The sequence below is a fragment of the Trachemys scripta genome, chromosome 14, assembly GCF_013100865.1.
Source record: "Trachemys scripta elegans isolate TJP31775 chromosome 14, CAS_Tse_1.0, whole genome shotgun sequence".
Classification (NCBI taxonomy): domain Eukaryota; kingdom Metazoa; phylum Chordata; order Testudines; family Emydidae; genus Trachemys; species Trachemys scripta.
This window is the reverse complement of record NC_048311.1, coordinates 3,891,376-3,913,636: the sequence shown is the minus strand read 5'-3', so window position 1 is coordinate 3,913,636 and position 22,261 is coordinate 3,891,376. Positions and strand designations below refer to the sequence as shown.

The 22,261-nt window shown below is 51.6% G+C and overlaps 1 protein-coding gene across 4 annotated transcripts; it reads left to right on the top strand.

The window, feature by feature from the left end:
- The first annotated feature begins 8,230 nt into the window (after positions 1–8,230).
- LOC117887150 (zinc finger protein CKR1-like) lies at positions 8,231–22,261 on the top strand. 4 transcript variants are annotated; one of them, XM_034789446.1, is made up of 4 exons: positions 8,231–8,437; positions 11,578–11,700; positions 18,757–18,864; positions 19,709–22,261. In XM_034789446.1, exons 2-4 carry the CDS (start codon positions 11,613–11,615, stop codon positions 21,199–21,201), a joined length of 1,689 nt encoding a protein of 562 aa, XP_034645337.1. In that variant the 5' UTR covers positions 8,231–8,437; positions 11,578–11,612; the 3' UTR covers positions 21,202–22,261. The 4 variants fall into 4 exon arrangements, with proteins under 4 accessions (XP_034645337.1, XP_034645336.1, XP_034645341.1 ...); XM_034789445.1 differs by having other exon boundaries at positions 19,706–22,261; XM_034789450.1 differs by lacking the exon at positions 18,757–18,864.

Genomic DNA, 22,261 nt, shown 5'->3' with positions numbered 1-22,261 from the left:
TAATGCTCGATCAATCATTTTACTGTGAGAATTATATATATATATATAATTCCCCCGTCATACAATTTAAATCTGAATATATAGTACTATAGTAAATGAACCAATGAATTCACGCTGCTGTGGCTCTTTTGAGTAATGCTGATCACTAATTTGGCTCCTGACCCTCTGAGGTCTGATTATCACTGAGCTAGTGGTTAGGGCACTGGACTGGGTCCCAAGATATCTGTGCTCATGTTTCGACTCTGTCATATTCTTCTTGTGTGACTTTAGGCAGGGAGTTCTCAAAGTCCCCTAAGGGAGACAGCAAGCTGAATTGCACTGCAAACTGAAGCCTGTTGATTTCAATAGTTATTAGGCACCTCAGTACAACAGAACCTCAGAGTTCCGAACACCTCAGGAACGGAGGTTGTTCGTAACTCTGAACAAAACATTGTGGTGGTTCTTTCAAAAGTTTACAACTGAACATTGACTTAATACAGCTTTGAAACTTTACTATGCAGAAGGAAAATGCAGCTTTTAACCATCTTAATTGAAACGAAACAAGTACAGAAACAGTTTCCTTATCTTGTCAAATCTTTTTGTTTAAACTTTCCCTTCATTTTCATAGTAGTTTAAGTTTAACACAGGACTGTACTGTATTTGCTTTTTTGTTGTTTTTTGTCTCTACTGCTGCTTGATTGCGTACTTCTGGTTCCAAATGGGGTGTGTGGCTGACTGGTCAGTCTGGAACTCTGGTGTTTGTAGCTCTGAGGTTCTCCTGTACCTTTGAAGAGCTGGAACTCAGTTCCCAGCTCCCTTAGTCTTCTTTGAATATCTGGCATTTAGTTTCTATGGGTCTCAGTTCCCATCTGTAAAACAGGGATGGTCCTGGTTCTTTTGTCTACTTAGATTGTAAGCTGAGTAGGGCAGGGAATGTCTCTTGGTCTTTACAGCGCCTGGTGCAATGGGGCCTTGGTCTCAGGTGGTGCTACTGAAATATAAGTATAGTTTGGCCTGGATTCACAGATCCGTCCCCTGTAAGTACAGAAGCGAAATCCTCCATGCTTTTACAAACTCAGCTACTACTGTGGCAGGGCCTATAGGAACAGATTCATGTGTTTAGGTCTCACTGACTATGAGAATTAGCTTTGATCGATCTATTTATTGTTTAAATAAACGGAATAAGCAGCGCATGCGGTGGGAGCGAGAGATTTCAGAATGGCTCCTCTTTATTGAGTGCAAAGTGACTTCCTGTTCCTTTCGCCCCTTTGCTGCAAGCGCAAAGAAATTGCATTGCACTGCGCAGGAATTTCCACACTCGGTCAGACTCCTGGTCTATCGCTTTCCGTCTGCATCAATGGCCAATACCAGATACTTCACAGGAAGGGGGACATGATTCAAAGCCTTAAGCCTTGTATACACACCCGGTAGTTATACTGCTTTAACTATACTGGTGTAGTTAAACCAGAACAACCTCCCTAGCCTGGAGGCAGTAATACCGAAATACATGTGCCTATGCTGTTATAGCTTATTCCATACGAGAAGGGGATTTTACCAGTACAGTAAAACCTCAGAGTTACGAACACCTCAGGAATGCAGGTTGTTCGTAGCTCTGAAATGTTCATAACTCTGAAAAAACGTTATGGTTCTTTCAAAAGTTTACAATTGAACACTGACTTAATACAGCTTTGCAACTTTACTATGCAGAAGAAAAATGCTGCTTTCCCTTTTTATTTTAGTAGTTTATGTTTAACACAGCACTGTCCTGTATTTGCTTTTTTTGGTCTCTGCTGCTGCCTGATTGCCTACTTCTGGTTCCAAAGGAGGTGTGTGGTTGACTGGTCAGTTCATAACTCTGGTGTTAGTAACTCTGAGGTTCTCCTATATAAGTATTTCTGTAAAAAAAAAAAAAAATCACTTCCCTAACTGAAATGTTCTACCAATACTAAATCAGAGTATAGCCCGTACCTAAATAGATCACTTCATCCAGGCAGCCTGACAGCTGTTTCTTTAATCTAGTGGTCCCCAAACGGTGAGGTATGGCACAGAGGAACGTTCCGGGGAGGGGGGGGGGTGCGACAGGGTCCAGACCAGCCCCCATGGGGGGCAGGGAGGGAACACCACTTAGCCCCGCTCTGCCTCCAGCCCCAACCCCAGCCATAGTTCCAGTGTTGGCCACCAGCTTCCAGTCCCGTTCCTGACCACGGCCCCAGCCACAGCTCCAGCCCTGGCCCCGACTGCGGCTCTACTCCTGGCCACGGCTCCTGATCACGGCTCTGAGGGGGGCGCAGACCAGGTAAGGTGATGGCATGAGTGAAAAAGTTTGGGGACCACTGCTTTAATCCATGCACAGTGCTTAGACCTCATGGTGATAAACTCTGCCAGTCCCTAATACAGCCAAATACTTAAACACATGAGTAGTTCCATTAACGTTGATTGAGATTTCTCACATGCTTAAACTTCAGTATTTGTCCTAGGTGCTTTTCACGTTGTTTCATATAGCAGACAATCTTAAAGGCAGGAGGAGAACTAAAATATTGAATAGGTTGCTTTGATCCGGACACAATTTTTCATTACTGACTTTGGCAAAGAAACTTGATAGTGGTTAGGCTGCTGGAGTGCTAAGAACACTGCTGATCATGCTGACCAACATTGTACCATTGTTTGCATGTACTCCCGGGTCTGTCTTTCTGTATCCATCTGTTGTCTCTTGTCTTAAACTGAGATTGTATACTCTTGTCTCCTGTTCCATGTTTGTACAGCGCCTAGCACAAAGGGCTCCTGATCCTTGACGGGGGCTCCTAGTCACTACAGTAATACAAATAAATAATAGTAATTAGAAAAGTAAAAAGTGAAGAATACAGTCTGTGATGACCCGGTGCCATTTATTCATTGTTTTCAGTGACTGGAGCAAAGAAAGATACTGCGGTGTAGGTAGTTCTTTCATCAGTGGGTGATTTCTGTGTCCACTGCACACATAGGGCAGATTCTGCTACACGTATTCATATTGAATAGTAGTTGGGAAACATAAGAATTGCCAGACTGGGTCTGTGCCAACGTCCATCTAGCCCAGTATCCTGTCTCTGACAACGTTCCAGAAGATGTCAGAGCTTTGCTGTAGCAGATGTGGGATAATCTGCCCCCAGACGGATCTCATCCTGGCGATTAATGCAAGACTCCTTCTGCCCCACAACATAAGATGTTTACAAGCAGGAATCAGGCTCACAGATTTTTAATTTTAAAATAAGTGGGATTGAGACATCGCCAGACTATGAAATTAAAGGAGCGCTAAGCAATCTAATAATGGCTTAGAAACATCCAACTTGCATATTTTCCCAGTGGCTTTGAAATTGTTGTGGAATTAATCTGCCAGGGAAAATGCACTATCCACAGCCAATCTATCATCCTTAGGGATAGGCCAAACTCTGATTCCCTTGCTGTGAATAGTATTTCACTCCCTGATTAATTAATGCCATTGATTTTGAAAAAAAAAATTGAGATTGTTTACTCTAGAAAGTTGATGACTATAAGGGGACATAATTGTCCTAACACGTAGGTACCATATTCATAGACCAGGATCCCCTTGTACTAGTTGCTATACAAGCATATTGTTAAATGCTGATCTTGAATCCAGGACCACAGGATTTTCGGGAAGCAGCCCTGGGATGCTTCACCAGTGCTACTCAGACCTCAGTGGTTTTATATATATATATATATATTTCTCAAAGCAAATAAATTAATAACTTGCTGCAAGTTGCTAACTTAATTGGTTAATAACATAGTAAAAGCATCCAGATTGGTTAATAACTTAGATTGGTTAAAAATTAAATCACACAGTGTTTTAATATTGTGTGATGCAAGGAGCCGGGGGAGATATATTATGGTTTCCCATTGGAGTGCCTGGGATTGGGAACTCACCGACTTGGTTGGGCCAGCTGCCAGGGTTCTATGATCCACTTCCTGACTGGCCACATAGTCTTGGCTCTGATTGCCTGGTGACTCTATATAAATTTCCTGTTTTGCTACTAGCCTTGTCTGTGCAACAGGCCATTGCCTTGCTAGTGCTGGCTTCACCTGACCCTGCCTTGCCCTTGCTGTGCCTTCCCCTTGGATTGGATCTCACCATGATCAGGCTTCTTGCATGAACTCTGTTCAGGACTCCCTTTTGCCCCGCCTTACTGCCGGACGTTGCCCACAGAACAAAAAGACAGTCTCTGCCCTAAGGGTCTTAGAAACTTAATATGAAACAAGAGACAACAGAGGTGTATGGACACAGGCGCTGGCTTCCAATTGTCCTGGCTGGGGGTGCTCAACCCCCACTCAGCCCCAAGCCCTGCCCCCACTCCATTCCTTCCCCCAATGCCCCATGCTCACCCCACCTCTTCCTGCCCCCAGTCTGCCCCCACTCCACCCCTTCCCCCAATGCCCCACCCCACCCCTTCCCGCACCCTTCCCTTCCCGCACCCCCTCCCAGCTCTTTCCCCCTCCCTCCCAACTCCTCCTGCACTCCTCGGAACAGCTGATCCATGGGGGGCAGGAGGCACTGGGAGGGAAGGGGAGGAGTTGATCGGCCAGGCCGCTGGTGGGCAGGAGACACTGGGAGAGAAGGGGGGAGCTTGGCTGCTAAGCACCCATTAATTTTTTTCTGTGGGTGCTCCAGCCCTGGAGCACTCATGGAGTCAGCGCCTATGGGTATGGACAAGCATGGGAATACAAGGAAACAATGAGACAATATTGGTCAGTGTGATAGACAATGGTCTCTGCACATCAACAAAGACCAAAACATTGTTGAGGTTTGTTTGTTTTTTGACATCCCAGCAAAGTAGAGTTTTGAGAAGTTTTGAGAAGTGGAAAATGAGGTAGTGCTGCAGGAATTTCTGTTCTTCCTGTCTTGTAGCAAAAGAAGAAGGCCGGGATCACTTGACGATTACCTGTTCTGTTCATTCCCTCTGAAGCACCTGCCGTTGGCCACTTTCAGAGAACAGGATACTGGGCTAGCTAGAAGTAGAGCCATTCTAATGAAAAAGGGACATGCAATGAAATGAAAAGGTGGGAAATTTCAAAACCAATAAAAGGAAATACTTTTTTGTGCCACCTGGAATTAGCCTGCAGAACTCGTTGCTACAGGAAGTCGTTGAGGACAAGAACACAGCAGGATTTATTTGGCGAACAAGAATATCCAGAACTGTTATAATGAACAACAACACATTCTGTCAGGGATAGTAAACCTCATGCTTCATGGCTTAAGCCAATCTCTAAAGTGCTACCCCTGGTGTAAATGACAACACAAGGGGAAAAGCCTCTGATGTGAGTGAGGGAGTGGAGAATTCTGATTTGGGTTCCAAGTGTAAAAAGAGGACAACAAGGTCAAGACAGAGGAGATTTAGCCGCACAAGAGGCTGGCGCCGTTTATCCTGAAAAGATAACAACTGCCTGAATCTTTACATTTATTTCAGTGGGACAGCAATTGGAGTAAACGAGCATAATCCAGCCATGGCTTTTCAGATGTTTTGTCTCACAAAAGAGTTGGGAAGGAGAGTCTAAACATATTAAATAAACTGTTAAAAGCCTAATTTAGTTAGGAAGGAAAGAATGGCTCAGTGGTTTGGGTTGCCCACCTTAAATTTAGGTCATATAGGTTCAATTCTCTTTATGTCTACACTACAGACGTTACAATAGTGCTGTGCCGCTATAAGGTCTCCCGTGTCGAGTTCTCCTGTGGGCATAATTAAACCACCCTTAACGAGCAGGGATAGCTCTATCAGTGGGAGCTCAGCTCCTGACGACGATGCATTGTCCACACCAACACTTTTTGTTGCTAAAATTTTTGTCGTTCAGGGTTGTTGTTTTTTTCCACACACGGAGCAACAAAAATTTTAGCCACAAAAATGCCAATGTAAACATAGCCTAGGCAAATGGATGGAGCTCGGCTGTTCTCAGTGGTGGCAGATGACAGAACAAGGAGCAATGGTCTCAAGTTGCAGTGGGGGAGGTCCAGGTTGGATATTAGGAAACACTATTTCACTAGGAGGGTGGTGAAGCACTGGAATGCGTTACCTAGGGAGGTGGTGGAGTCTCCTTCCTTGGAGGTTTTTAAGGCCCGGCTTGATAAAGCCCTGGCTGGGATGATTTAGTTTGGAATTGGTCCTGCTTTGAGCAGGAGATTGGACTAGATGACCTCTTGAGGTCCCTTCCAACCCTGATATTCTATGATTCTATGATTCAAATACAATTTAGATGGGGCTACTATAAGGTGGGTGCATAACTGGCTGGATAACCGTACGCAGAGAGTAGTTATTAATGGTTCCCAATCCTGCTGGAAAGGTATAACAAGTGGGGTTCCGCAGGGGTCTGTTTTGGGACTGGCTCTGTTCAATATCTTCATCAATGACTTAGATATTGGCATAGAAAGTACGCTTATTAAGTTTGCAGATGATACCAAACTGGGAGGGATTGCAACTGCTTTGGCGGACAGGTTCATAATTCAAAATGATCTGGACAAATTGGAGAAATGGTCTGCGGTAAACAGGATGAAGTTTAACAAAGACAAATACAAAGTGCTCCACTTAGGAAGGAACAATCAGTTTCACACATACAGAATGGGAAGAGACTGTCTAGGAAGGAGTACGGCAGAAAGGGATCTAGGGGTTATAGTGGACCACAAGCTAAATATGAGTCAACAGTGTGATGCTGTTGCAAAAAAAGCAAACATGATTCTGGGATGTATTAACAGGTGTGTTGTGAGCAAGACATGAGAAGTCATTCTTCCAGTCTACTCTGCGCTGCTTAGGTCTCAACTGGAGTATTGTGTCCAGTTCTGGGCACCGCATTTCAAGAAAGATGTGGAGAAATTGGAGAGGGTCCAGAGAAGAGCAACATGAATGATTAAAGGTCTTGAGAACATGACCTATGAAGGAAGGCTGAAAGAATTGGGTTTGTTTAGTTTGGAAGACTGAGAGGGGACATGATAGCAGTTTTCAGGTTTCTAAAAGGGTGTCATAAGGAGGAGGGAGAAAACTTGTTCACCTTAGCCTCTAAGGATAGAACAAGAAGCAATGGGCTTAAACTGCAGCAAGGGAGGTCTAGGTTGGACATTAGGAAAAAATTCCTAACTGTCAAGGTGGTTAAACACTGGAATAAATTGCCTAGGGAGGTTGTGGAATCTCCATCTCTGGAGATATTTAAGAGTAGGTTAGATAAATGTCTATCAGGGATGGTCTAGACAGTATTTGGTCCTGCCATGCGGGCAGGGAACTGGACTCGATGACCTCTCGAGGTCCCTTCCAATCCTATAATCTATGAATCTATGAATCTAAATTCCAAAGCTTGTCTCTCACCAACAGAAGTTAGCCCAATAACAGATATTACCTCACCCCACCTTGTCTCGCTCGTCATTGGAATTGGAAAAGGTTCAGAAAAGGGCAACAAATATTATTAGGGGTATGGAACAGCTTCCATATGAGGAGAGATTAATAAGACTGGGACTTTTCAGCTTGGAAAAAAGGCAACTCAAGGGGGATATGATTGAGGTCTATAAAATCATGACTAGTGTGGAGAAAGTAAATAAGGAAGTGTTATTTACTCCTCATAACACAAGAACTAGGGGTCACCAAATGAAATTACTAGGCAGCAGGTTTAAAACAAACAAAAGGAAGTATTTCTTCACACAACACACAGTCAACCTGTGGAACTCATTGCCGGAGGATGTTGTGAAGGCCAAGACTATAACAGGGTTCAAAAAAGAACTAGATAAGTTCATGGAGGATAGGTACATCAATGGTTATTAGCCAGGATGATCAGGTGTCCCTAGCCTCTGTTTGCCAGAAGCTGGGAATGGGCGACAGGGGATGGATCACTTGATGATTGCCTGTGCTGTTCATTCCCTCTAGGGCACCTGGCATTGGCCGCTGTCAGAAGACAGGATACTGGCTAGATGGGCCATTGGTCTGACTCAGTATGGCCCTTCTTATGTTTTTATCATAGGTCACTTAGACTGTTTGTGCCTCAGTTTCCCGTGGAGCTAACCTGCGTCCCAGCAGTGCTGGGAGGAGGATGCCGAGGCTAGATGAAAGCTTGTGTGACACTGGGATACCATGGTGCTATGGGCTGCAGCTAGAGACACATCTGGAACGAGCACTAGGTTCTGCCAGGGAGCGGAGGGGCCGGGGAAAGCGGAGTCTGTCTCGGCTGCCTCTAGAGGGCTCTGGCTGCGCTGTGTTTCCTCCGGCCCGGATACCGGGGTTTGGTTTCCGGAGCGAGACGGGGTGACTGGTAGTGGCGGCGGGCGCCAGCTCTATTGTGACCCGAGATCGCAGACTGAGCCGCTGCTGCGGTGGGTCGGAAACCTGCGTTAACCCCGCTCTGTGCCCAGCCGGGGGGACTTTCTGCGGGGGCTGGAACCAGCCCCTGGGGCAGCCCCGGGCTCTGCCGACACCAGCCCCTGAGCCGGAGCCTGCAGGTGAGGGGAGAGACCCGGGGAAAGGGCTGGGGCCGGGCAGGAAAGTGACTCCGCACCAACGGCCCCTCCTCGCCCCAGCTCTGCTCCCGGGGGGAAGAGGAGGGGGGGTCTGCGAGTCCCAGAGCTGCTGCCCTCCCTGACCCCCCGGCTCTGCCCCCCTGAGCGCCTGCAGGACCCGAGCCAGCTCCGGGAGAGCGAACGCCCCGGGCCGGGCCGGGGACCGAGTCTCCCAGCCCGAGGGAGGGACACAGGGGGAGAGACTGGCAGGAGCAATCAGTGGGGTGGGAGGTTATTACGGGCTCCCAAGGGGCCCAGTTTTGTGCCCACTCTCTGAGTGACGAGTCTTGCCAGTGACGCATGTTTAGAGGATTCCGCTTTGGGGGGTTCCCCCAGGCCTGGAAACAGGGCGTGATGGGGGTTCCCCACAGCTCCCCAAAGGGCGTGGGGATGAACCCAGAGCACCTCTGGGGACCAGGGTATTGCAGGGAGTCAGAGGCCACCGGGGAGGGGAGGGGGATTCTGGAGGACCGTGTCTGGGAGGAGAGTTGGTGGGGACAGCCCGTAGCACTGCAGGTAACATGGGGTGAGCCCTTGGTAACGGGCAGCAGGTTGTTGTGGGTGTAGGGGGATCCTGAGGCAGACTGGGGTGAGGGTTGTAGGGAAGCTGGGGTAGCCCCCCTCATTTTACCCCTCTTCCCACCAGCCTCCCCAATTCTGTCCTGTCCCGTTTCAGTCCCTACTCCTCCTTCTGTCCCCATGGGCAGGCTATAGACCCTTCTATTCAGCCCCCTGCTTGTTATCACGCGCCCGCAGGCTGCTGCTGGGGTTCAGAGGGAGCAGAGAGCCCTCCCGGCTGCCTAAGCCAGCACCATACACTCCCCCCCCCCCCCCCCGTTTCTATCAGGGAGCAGGTATCCTTGCTGGGAGCAGGGCAGGACCGAACTGCCAGTCATGAAAGTGTCACATTGGGAAGCCCCGGGAGCCAAACCTGCCCAGACCCATTTATTGCAGCGTCCCTGGGGCAGATTCCCTTTCCCATGAACAAGGTGAGAAGCAGAGAGAGAGGAAAAGTCAGTTCTGCCTGGTCCCCGCGCTGTTCTGCCTGTGCCCAAGGGGAATCCCCCCAAACAGGCGGCTTCTTGGGTTCCGCACGTGAGTCCGAGACTCTGTTCCTGGCAGGGTTTAAAAATGTTTGGATGGCTTTAGTCCTGGTGGGAGGGGCCAGGTCTGCTAACGTGACACGGGGCTTGTCTATACTAGAAGCGCTGCAGCGGCGCAGCTGCATAGGGCATCTGTTGAAGATGCTCTATGCTGATGGGAGCGAGCTGTCCCGTCAGCATAATAAAACCATCTCTGCAAGAGGCGGTAGCTAAGCCGGCGGGCAAAGCTCGGCCACCCACATAGCGCTGTCCACACTGGCACGTAGGTCGGTGTAATTTACATCGTTCAAGGGGTGTGGCTTATTCACCCCCCGAGCGACATAATTACACCGACCTAACCTGTCGTTGTAGACAAGCCCTCAGCGGTTTCCCAGCAAGGCAGAGCCATAGGTGCTGGAACAATTTTTATAGTGGGGGTGCTGAAAGCCAGTAAACAAAACTGTAAACCCTGTAAATGATGGAAATGACTTCAAACCAAGCACCCCCAGCACCTATGGCAGAGCCTAGTGTCTGTCTGCAAGGAAAAAGCCTAGGGGGTGAAGTGGACTAAAGCACCTTCTAGAACTTCCCCAGTCACCAGCTGCAGCATAACAAGCCCTTTTCTCTCCAGATCGTCCCAACCCGCCTGGGGCATGGAGCAAGTTCTGTTCAGCTCAGTGAGGGTATTTTTAGTGAGCTGCTGGAGGAGGAAAGGGACACTAAATGCAGCAGGGGAAGGAAGGGAGGGACATGACAAGTCTGCTGTGACTTGTGTGACTCCGGGTCTGAGTTTTGGGAACAGGCCTGTTGGGGAGGGTGTAGAATTCACCTGTCAATGGAACAAACCCTGGAATACCTGAAACTCAGCCCTTTCCTCTGTATGGCAGGGAGCTCTCAGGGTCTGTCCACACTTAACAGTGACACCGAGCAGCTCCACTGCTGTAGGGCTTCCGTGTAGACGCTCACTATATGATGGGAGGGGTTCTCCTGTCACTGTAGCTAATCCACATCCATCGACTGAGCGCTGTCTAGATTAGCTTAGCTTGGCTTCACTACATCTCTCAAGGGTGTGGATTTTTCACACCCCTGACCAACATAGTTAGACCGATGTAAGTTTTCAGTGTAGACCAGCCCTGTGGGTCCCAAACACGGGACTGATCAGCTGCTACAGAGCTGGGGTGGCCAAAGAGAGGAAAGTGCAGGGTGAGGCGGCGTGTTGTTGGCTGATTTGTGTGGGAGGTGGGTCTGCAATGAGCAGGGACAAAGAGCCACCGTCTAGGCCCGAGTGGCAGACTCATCCCCTGGTATACCTGCATGAAGCCAGGCCTGTTCTCTGAGGGGTTGTGTTACTGTCTCCAAAGACCCCCTCATGGCACGGCCCTGCAGGCACCCCACCTTCTGGTTCCCCTTCTCAGGCTCCACCGCATGTTCTTCTGTGTCCAATATTACCCTTACCCTTTATTATCCCACACGGTACAAAATTGCCCCTAACACAGTCCATTCCCCCTGTCCCCCGGTACACACTGCTCCTTCGACACAGTTGAACGACACACCTCATACCCTGCTCAGGCATCTCTCACCTCCACCTCCTGCCTCTTTCAGTCTCTTCTCAGCTGTCTCTTGCCTGCCCATTTCCTGAGTCTTTTTCCCCAGCAAACCTTTCTAATTCTCTGCAGTTCCCCCCCTGCACCTCAGCAAGGATCTTCCTTGGGAGCCCTTCACTGGAAGCCAACCTCCTGCTCCCAGATCTCCATGGATTAGCCCCAGTGGGACACACCTGTGCTGCTAGGGTGACCAGGTAGCAAGAATGAAAAATTGGGACCCGTTTTTTCAGGGAGTGGGGTGTATATAAGACAAAGCCCCTGCTATCAGGAGGTCTGGCCACCCGAGGTATAGGGGTGCTGGACCCACTTCTTTTCCAAGGAGCCAGCCACTCAGTGACAGATGCAACGTATGGGAGATGGGCAGCAGGTACTGAGCAGGGGGTGTTTGTCGTTACAGCCGCTGGTGACGTTAGAGGAGGCGACTGTTTCACCATGGAGCCCTGGGTGATGCTGGATCCGCGGCAGAGAGCCCTGTACCGGGACGTCATGCAGGAAAGCTATGAGACCCTGATGTCCCTGGGTGAGGAACTCTTTTCATCTCTCCCTTCTCTTCTCTCCAACTTAAATCCACTCCTTCCTGCCCCCATGCCCTTTCCCCTCTCCGTGAAGACGGGACCGGGAGGAGAAGAAAGGCAGGGAGCTGCAGCCTAGGAAAGCCAGATGTGAGGAAGCAGGTATCATGCCGGTGCGGCTAGAAAGCCCTGCAGGAATCCTTGACGCTGATTGAGTATTAAATGTTTCATGAATCCTAAGCAAGTTGCCACAGAGCACTGTGCTTTGCTGATAGCAAAGGGCAGACTGAGGAGCTGTCGTAGGATTAAGGAGCGGCAGGAAGTAGCCAGGGGCTGGATAAGTGGAAAGGACGCAGGGCTCGAGGTGGTCCACAGTTCTCAAACCAGATGGTTTTTCTTAGGAAGAGTCAGCTTCCACCCCCCCCCCCCCCAAAAAAAAAAAAAACTTCCCCCCCCAAAGAATTGTCAAAGTTTTGGGGGCGGAAGAAGCCACTTTTTTTGGATACTTGTTTTCCCAAAATTTGTATCAAAGCCATTATCAACAGTGTTTTTTTGTTTCCCAAGAAATGGAATTTCGGGGGGAAATTGAATTAAAAAAAAATGTGGGACACTGAGATGAAAACAACTTTGCAATTTTTTGCCTGAATATTGATTTATTTGTTCATTTTTCAACCCGCTCTCTCCGTGGGAGCTGGAGACTGTGGCAGGAAGGGTCTGATGCCAGGGCAAGGGGATACCGGGGAGAGGCAGAGGGGACCGGAAGACGACCAAAACCATGGAGCGAGGAGGGGGCTGAAGACAGAGGCCACAAGTCCAGAGGCGGAGCAGGCAGAGCCGCGAGTGCGGTGGGAGGAGGACGCGTAGGGAAGGCCTGGGGGAAATGGGGTCAGGGCTGTGGCAGTGGAGAGTGCAATGAGGATGTGTTTGGGGGGATAGGTCAGGCCAGGAGCTGGTTGCTAGCTCAGCTAGTGGAGAGGGGGAAGTTGGGCTGGATGGAAGCAGAGCACAAAAGCCCAGAACCTCAAAGGTATTTAGGAGCTGGGCCGGAGAGGGATGGAGGGAGAGGAGAGATGGAGAAATCATCTAGAGTGGAGGAGAACAGAGGCCTGCCTGAAAGGGGAGGCGCCAGAGGAAAGAGATTGTGGCGGGGGATAAGAAGGGCTGGCAGGCAGGAGGCGATGGGGTTTGAAAGGAGGAAACCGAAGAAACTGAGGAGGCGAACTGAAGATCAGAGGTGAAGTAGGGATACTGTCAGTTTCCCAGTTCAGCCTAACCAGGAGGAACTGGCTGGATGGCATCTGTCAGGGCCCCAAACCGCCCAGGCTAATGCATGAGAATTCAGGCACCTTGGATGGTCCCAGACATACTAACCTTGGTTGTAGGTGCTTGGACACCCCCCCCCCCCTAAACAGCTCTGGGTTGGCTCTCCCAGCGTTTACAGGAGAGCATCATTAGCTCTTCTTTTTTTACAGAGGCGGCCTGGGGTAAAATGAATGGAAGAACCAGGAATTAAACCTGGGTCTCCTTACTGACCACATTGCCGCTCCTCGGCTGCTGTGAACGGTCCGTAATACAGCCCTGCGAACAACAGCAAACTGAAATCTGTGTCATTTATAGATTTAGTGCAAAATCTGCTTTTTTTACTGATAGTCTACACGCTCTAGGCCGGGGGAAGGAAGGTGTCCGCAGAGTCAGAGGATAAAAGGGGAGGATGGCTCGGCCTAGCGCAGAGCGGGATGACACAGTCAAGGCCTTTGGTCTACACCAGAGAATGAAGCCATTCGAGCTGAATAGCTGTAATCCCAAGGGGCTCAGCGCTGGCCCGGCTTACTGAACCACTGCAGGTTTGTCCTGCATTCACCTCCCAAACGGCAGTGCCCTCTGGGTAGCCTCTCCGACAGCTGGAGAGTCCACTGACGCTGCTGTGAGTTTTGTTACGGCAGCTACGAGTGACCCCAACCAAAACTGGGGTTCTGTTGTACTTCGCCCCACCCTCAAATCTAGCCGGTGGGGATGCCGGTTCTGAAGAGCTTGTACTTCAAACAGATAAAGGGAGGGAGGGAAAACAGAGGCAGTGACTCGCCCAAGGTCACCCAGGAATAGAATCTGGGCATCCCGACTGCCAGCCCAGCGCAGTGTCCACAGGACTGGCTGTGGTTCAGCCGCAGGACTTGTCGGGCAGTTCTGGCTAGCTTACCTTCACCGCGGACTAACACCGTGGCGGGGTGTGGATCAGCGTTCACATCTCCCTCCCCGTCAGTACTCGGCCCGGGGAAGCTAATGATCCAACCAATGGGCCCAATTTGGTGATTAACTCTGGTCACATGCCCCTTGAGGCATGTCGCACATACTCTAAGAAGACTAATGCAGGTCAGACTTCAGCCCTGGAAAGTCCTTACTCGCATAGCCTGGGTCATAACTGCGTGCAGCACATTTGCAAGCGGACCCAGGGCGTGCTACAAGCGTGTGGGGAGATTGAAACAGCTCTTAGCATGGTTAATTTCTCTGGTGCAGTCAAGGCCGCAGAGTGGACAGAACAGCAACATCTATGGTCATCTTCTAGGGCTGGGCAGGCTATAAAGCCCAGAGGATGGGCCAGAGGACAGGAGGTTTGGAGGAGATGGACAGAGAGGAACGACAGTAAGCGAGTGTAAAAGAAGAAGGCACAGACTTGAAGGCTGTGAGCTTGGAGTCAGTAGAGATAAGGGGAGAAAGAGACCAGAGGAGTTAGGGAAGTTGTGAGCGGCAGGGGCAGGAGGATGAACTGGGGGACAGGGAAATGAGATGAGGCCTGGATCGGAAAGAGCAAGGAGAACACATCACAGGCCTGGTCTACACTACGGGTTTAGGTCGACTTTAGCAGCGTTAAACCGAATTAAGCCTGGACACGTCCACACAACGAGGCCCTTTCTTTCGACTTAAAGGGCCCTTTAAACCGGTTTCTTTACACCACCTCCGACGAGGGGATTAGCGATAAAACCGGCCTTTGCGGGTCGGAATTGGGGTAGTGTGGACGGAATTCGATGTTATTGGCCTCCGGGAGCTATCCCACAGTGCTTCATTGTGACCGCTCTGGACAGCGCTCTCAACTCAGATGCACTGACCAGGTAGACAGGAAAAGACCCGCGAAGGTTTGAATTTCATTTCCTGTTTGCCCAGCGTGGAGAGCACAGGTGACCACGCAGAGCTCATCAGCACAGGTAACCGTCATGGAGTCCTCCCAGGATCGCAAAAGAGCTCCAGCATGGACCGAACGGGAGGTACGAGATCTGCTCGCCATATGGGGAGATGAAGCAGTGATAGCTGAACTCCGTAGCAGTAAAAGAAATGGAAAAGTATTAGAAAAGATCTCCAAGGCCATGAAGGACCGAGGCCATAACAGGGACACACAGCAGTGCCGCGTGAAAATTAAGGAGCTAAGGCAAGCCTACCACAAAGCCAGAGAAGCAAACGGAAGGTCCGGGGCAGAGCCGCAAACTTGCCGCTACTACGCGGAGCTGCATGCGATCCTAGGGGGTGCAGCCACCACTACCCCAACCGTGTGCTATGACTCTCTCACTGGAGAAACACACAGGGAAGACGGTTCGGGGAACGAGGAAGATGACGATGGAGGTACTGTAGGTAGCTCACAGCAGCAAGGAAGCGGAGAAACCGGTTTCCCCAACAGCCAGGATATGTTTGTGACACTGGACCTGGAACCAGTAACCCCCGAACTCACCCAAGACCCTCAGGGCACACAGGAGACCTCTGGTGAGTGTAACTTTGTAAATATTTGTAAACATTACAAAAAAAAGCAAGCAAGTCTGTTAACGTGTATGGGGATGGAGCGGAAATCCTCCAGGGACATCTCCAGAAAGCTCTCCTGGTTGAAATGGGGTGATTTTATTAAGGGGGACATTCAGAGGCGCCCGTTCCTGCTATTCGGACCAGAAATGTTCCCCGCTGTTAACCACGCGGTGGGGGGGAGGGGTGAAGTGATCATCCCAGAGAATCGTGTGTGTGTGTGTGGGGGGGGTGGTTTACTTGTGTTTGTGCCGCATGTTAACCGGGAAACCGCAGCCCCCTCCTTTTACATTGAAACCCCATTTTAAATGGACAACCCAATTCATCCTTGAGATGGGAAATGCGCTGCTGTTTGCAACCTTTCCCGCATGTTAAGAAGGTTAAATAAGCCAAAACACTGTGGCCTACGATGGCTGCCTGCAAGCCGAAATATGCGACCTTGTAATGAAAGAGTGTACCCATTGTTCCCTAAAATGTGTCTTTTTTAACCACCTCTCCCTTCTCCTCCACCAGCTGCAAATGTTTCTCCTTCGCAGAGGCTCGTGAACATTAGAAAGAGAAAACGTAAGACGAGGGACGAGATGTTCACGGAGCTGCAGATGTCCTCCCACGCTGATAGAGCACAGCAGAATGCGTGGAGGCAGTCAATGTCGGAGATGAGAAAAGTCCAACATGAACGAGAGGAGAGGTGGCGGGCTGAAGACGATAGGTGGCGTCAGCTTGCAGACAGACGGCAAGAGGCAATGCTCCGTCTGCTGGAGCATCAAAGTGATATGCTCGAGCGTATGGTTGAGTTGCAGGAAAGGCAGCAGGAGCAGAGACCGCCGCTACAGCCCCTGTGTAACCAACAGCCCTCCTCCCCAAGTTCCATAGCCTCGTCACCCAGACGCCCAAGAACACGGTGGGGGGGCCTCCGTCCACCCAGTCACTCCACCCCAGATGATCGCCCAAGCATCAGAAGGCTGGGCTTCAATAAGAGTTAAAGTTTTAAAATGCAGTGTGTCCTTTTCCATCCCTCCTCCCCCACCCATCCCTGCTACCTTGGCAATTATCCCCCTACCTCTGTAAGGAACTAATAAAGAATGCATGAATGTGAAAAAACAATGACTTTATTGCCTCTGCAAGCGGGAGGGGAGGGGAGGGTGGGGTGGGGTGGTTGGTTTACAGGGAAGTAGAGTGAACCGGGTCGGGGAGGGGGTTGGAGGGTTCATCAAGGAGAAACAAACAGAAGTTTCACACAGTAGCCTGGCCAGTCACAAAACTCGTTTTCAAAGCTTCTCTGATGCGCACCGCGCCCTGCTGTGCTCCTCTAACCGCCCTGGTGTCTGGCTGCGCGTAATCAGCGGCCAGGCGAGTTGCCTCAACCTCCCACCCCGCCATAAATGTCTCCCCCTTACTCTCACAGATATTGTGGAGCGCACAGCAAGCAGCAATAACAATGGGGATATTCTTTTCGCTGAGGTCTGAGCGAGTCAGTAAGCTGCGCCAGCGCGCTTTTAAACGTCCAAATGCACATTCCACCACCATTCGGCACTTGCTCAGCCTGTAGTTGAACAGGTCCTGACTCCTGTCCAGGCTGCCTGTGTATGGCTTCATGAGCCATGGCATTAAGGGGTAGGCTGGGTCCCCAAGGATCACGATAGGCATTTCAACATCCCCAATGGTCACTTTCTGGTCCGGGAAGAAAGTCCCTTCCTCCAGCTTTCGAAACAGAGCAGAGTTCCTGAAGACGCGAGCATCATGTACCTTTCCCGGCCATCCCACGTTGATGTTGGTGAAACGTCCCTTGTGATCCACCAGGGCTTGCAGCAGCATTGAAAAGTACCCCTTGCGGTTTATGTAGTCGGTGGCTTGGTGCTCCGGTGACAAGATAGGGATATGGGTTCCGTCTATGGCCCCGCCACAGTTTGGGAATCCCATTTCAGCAAAACCATCCACTATTGACTGCACGTTGCCCAGAGTCACTACCCTTGCTATCACCAGGTCTTTCATTGCCCTGGCAAATTGGATCACAGCAGCCCCCACAGTAGATTTGCCCACTCCAAATTGATTCCCGACTGACCGGTAGCTGTCTGGCGTTGCAAGCTTCCACAGGGCTATTGCCACTCGCTTCTCAACTGTGAGGGCTGCTCTCATCTTGGTATCCTGGCGTTTCAGGGCAGGGGAAAGCAAGTCACAAAGTTCCATGAAAGTGCCCTTACGCATGCGAAAGTTTCGCAGCCACTGGGAATCGTCCCATACCTGCAGCACGATGCGGTCCCACCAGTCTGTGCTTGTTTCCCGGGCCCAGAATCGGCGTTCCACGGTATCAACCTGCCCCAGTAACACCATGATTTCCACATTGCTGGGGCCTGTGCCTTGTGAGAGGTCTATGGCCATGTCAATTTCCTCATCACTCTCGTCGCCGCGCTGCAATCGCCTCCTCGCCTGGTCCGGGTTTCGCCTTGGCATGTTCTGGCTCTGCATGTACTCCAGGACAATGCGCGTGGTGTTCATAGTGCTCATAATTGCCGCGGTGATCTGAGCGGGCTCCATGATCCCAGTGCTAGCTATGGCGCCTGGTCAGAAAAAAGGCGCGAAAGTAGTATCTGATGGACCAGGAGAAGGAGGGCGGGAGGGAGGGAGGGCCGAGTGACGACATGGCGTACAGGTACAGGAACAGGGAGAAACACAAACAACTGTCACACAGAATGGTCCCCCCAAAGATTAAACTGGAAACCCTGGGCTTAGCAGGCCGTTGATTTCACGGAGGAAGGGGAAGCAAATGAACACAGAACAAATCTATTTTTTACATCTTAAGGTGGCAGCCGACGCTGCAGCATGAGTGACAGCCATACCAGTATGACGATGACGGATACCAATCATAATATGCCATCATCTGCCAAAAGGCAAGGGGCTGCTGCTGTGTAGCAATGCAGCCCCACGTCTGCCAGCCCCACGTCCGCCAGCACCCAGCATCGCCCTCGGCCTCTTCTGGGTGCTTAGCAGACAATATTGGGCAATTGGCAGAAAATAGTATATTATGACTGGTAACCGTCATCATCGAAACAGTAGCATGTCTGCCCAGGTGGCCATGATTGACAGCCATACCAGTACGACGACGACAGAGACCAGGCCAGGAGAGAGGGATTCAGCTGTTGAACAGCTGAGCCAGCAAAGAGCTGAGGAAGAAAAGAGACCCCCCAGGACAAGGGGGCAGCCAGAGAGGCAGAATCAGAGAGCAAGGAGCTGGAGTAGAGACACCTAATGAACCCTGATATCACCTGTTTTTCCCCCACGAGCACTATTTCCGATTTCTAAACCCGACCTGATCTCCTGGATGGAACGAGGGGAGGAGCCATCCGCCCGGGATTTCCAGGGACGGGAGAGCCCCCGAGGAGCCCACACAGGTGAGCAACCGGGTGAATCAGACTCCCCCGGCCCATCCACCTCGGTGAATGGGGCACAAATGACACAGCCGCTGGAATTCCCGTGAGCTCCCGGCTTCTGCCTCCTCCCACCCGGGTCAGGTTTGTAGCCCGCAGCAGGCGTTGTGGCTATAGCTGGTTGGAATTTGCTAATAAAACCTTTTTCTTTTTTTTAAGAGGGAGGACCAAAAAAAGGAGTGTTTTCACCAAAACAAACATTTTTGCAGGAAATCTTCATTTTGGTCAGAATTTCCACTTTTTCAACCCAAAACTAGAAAATCAAAATAATCTGCTTTTCTTAAAAAATAAAATAAAATAAAATAAAATAAAAGGTTTTGCAATAAAATTATTGGTTGGTTAGCTGATATATGAAAACTGAACATTTTTAGAGACAGCTCAAAGTTTTAAACTGCAGATGGTTTTTCGAAAACTGAAAATTGAGAGAAAGGGATTTCAGACTAGATGTCCCTTTTTAGCCTTAAATTCTGTGACTTTTCTGACTTCAGGTTCTTACAGTGACATTTTTGGTGTAGGAAATTAAATAAAATTAAAAACCACCTAAAAAAAATTCCCACGAATCATAATTGTCGCTTTTCAACTAACTCCAGATGTGTATTTGTGGCAGACGTCAGTCGTGGTTCCCCAACCGTCCTGGCTTGTACCTGGCAGCAGCTCCCTTCCCCGGAGTCTTCAGATGGGATGTGAAGGCAGAATAAACCCCTTCCTCTCTCTTCTTTGGGGAAATCCGGGTTCCTTTCCCCTCCCCCCCACGCCCCTGTGCAGGGAGTGACTCATGCCTGGACTCTCTCTCCCTTTATCCCAGCAGCTGATGGTTTGGTGAGCGACAACGAGGAGGAGGATGCTGAGGAGGAGGAGGAGGAGGAGGAAGGCTCAGAGGAGCTGGAACCACGCACTTCTCAGAACCCTGAGTGGGAAAAGAGCCCTGCCGACTCCGATGAACAAAAGAAAGGCCAGCCAGGGAAGAAGCATGACAAAGCCACGCAGCGCGGCCCAGGCCTGAGGAAGCCGAAGGGCACAGTGGCCCAGACTCGCTGTGGCGACTGCAGGAAGAGTTTAGAGTGTGGGACGGCTGGGGGCCGGCAGCGGAAGGGCAAGCCGGCCGAGGAGCGTGCCAAACCCTTCCGCTGCCAGGACTGCGGCAAGAGCTTCATCTGGGCCTCGCACCTGGAGCGGCACCGGCGCATCCACACCGGGGAGCGCCCCTTCCGCTGCCCTGAGTGTGGGGAAAGCTACAGCCAGAGCTCCCACCTGCTGCAGCACCGCCGCACCCACACCAGCGACCGGCCCCACAAGTGCGGTGACTGTGGGAAGCGCTTCGCCCGGCCTGACGAGCTGGCCGCCCACCAGCAGGGCCACGCGGCGGACAAACCCCACAAATGTAGCCACTGCGGCAAGGGCTTCATCTGGGCCTCCCACCTAGAGCGGCACCGGCGCATCCACACCGGTGAAAAGCCCTTCAAATGCCCCGAGTGCGGGGAATCCTTCAGCCAAAGCTCCCATCTGGCAAAGCACCGGCGCAGCCACACGGGGGAGCGTCCTTACCGCTGCCCGCACTGTGGGAAAAGTTTCTGTCAGAGCTCGGACCTAGCCCGCCACAAGCGGACCCACCTGGGAAAGAAACCCCTGCGCTGCGGCGACTGCGGGAAGTGCTTCCGAGCTGGCCCGGCCCTGGCCCGGCACCAGCGCTCCCACCGGCGGGAGAGGGCCCACCGCTGCGGTGACTGTGGCAAAGGCTTCGTCTGGGCCTCTCACCTGGAGCGGCACCGGCGGGTCCACACGGGCGAGCGCCCCTTCCCCTGCACCAGCTGCGGGGAGCGCTTCGCCCAGAAGGCCCACCTGCTCCAGCACCGCAAGACCCACTCCCCCGACCGGCCTTACAAGTGTGGGGACTGCGGCAAGCGCTTTGGGGACAACGCCGCCTTCCTGGCCCACCAGCAGGGCCACGCGGCGGAGAAGAGCTACAAGTGCGGCGACTGCGGGAAAGGCTTCGCCTGGGTCTCCCACCTGGAGCGGCACCGGCGCATCCACACCGGAGAAAAGCCTTTCAAATGCCCCGAGTGCGGGGAATCCTTCAGCCAGAGCTCGCATCTCACCAAGCACCAGCGCAGCCACCTGGGCAAGCGGCCCTACAAGTGTAGCGAGTGCGGGAAGGCCTTCGGCCTCACTCTCGACCTCATCATCCACCAGCGGACCCACATGGGTGGCAAACCCTATAAGTGTTCCCGGTGCAGGAAAGGATTCACCCGCCGGGCCAACCTTATCAAACACCAGCGGAGCCATGGGGAGGAGGAGCCCTGAGGGGATGCACGGACTGGGCTGCAGGGTGGAGGGAGCCAAAGGGGGATAGGATAAACATGACAGTTGGAGGCTAACAAGAGGGTGTGTGGCGGGGAATGGTATAAATGTGAGGCTCAGAGGCTAACCGGATAGAGGGACGGTATAGATGTGTTACTTAGTGGCTAATGGGGTGGGGGAACAGTATAAAAGTGACACATGGAGGCTAACAGTGGGGGAACAATATAAACGTGACACTCAGATGCAGTATAAATGACCGTTGGTGCAGCTGCCCTGGGATTCCCTGTTCTCACAGTAGGGTTGCCAGTTTTGGTGGGATGTATTCCTGGAGGTTTCATTGCATGACGTAATCTTTAATTAAAGATTAATCTTTAATTCCTGGGATTCCAGGACAGTTCTGGAGGGGTGACAAACCTAGTCCCTCAAAAGGCATTTCCAGATGTCTCAGAGCGTGTCAACTGGCCTGGCCCGCCCCCAGTCACCGAGGGAGACAAAAAAACCTGGCAGGCGAGCTAGTCATCGCCCCCTGCTCCCCATTTGCTACGGGGTCCTGTGTAGGGATAATGGAGATTTAAACTAGAGTTACCATACGTCCAGATTTCCCCGGACATGTCCAGCTTTTTGGTGCTCAAATCCCTGTCCGGGGGGAATTTCCAAAAAGCCGGACATGTCCAGGGAAATAGGGAGGCATAAGCCTGGGTCCACTGGCCCCAGCACGATCCGCCGGGTCTGCAGCGCAGCGCAGCCCAGCCGCCCCAGCTACATTGTAGCGAGCTTGGGCGGGGGGGGGGGCGCTCAGGCTTCCCTCGTGGGCGGGGACCCCCCGGCCACTGGCAGACCGTTCCTGTGTCCCCGTTGCCCTGCGCGGCTTGGAACCCGGCACCGTGGGAGCTATTTCCGGGGACAACAGGCTGGGGAATGTGCTCGGAGGCGGCGTGTCCCAGGGCTGCAGGGACCCGCGCCGCCCTGGTCGCCACTGAGCATCTGAAGCCCCCGCCAGGCAGAGGCTGCCGGGGGAGCAGGGCAGGCGGGGTGGTGCAGAGGCTGCAGGGCGAGGAGGAGC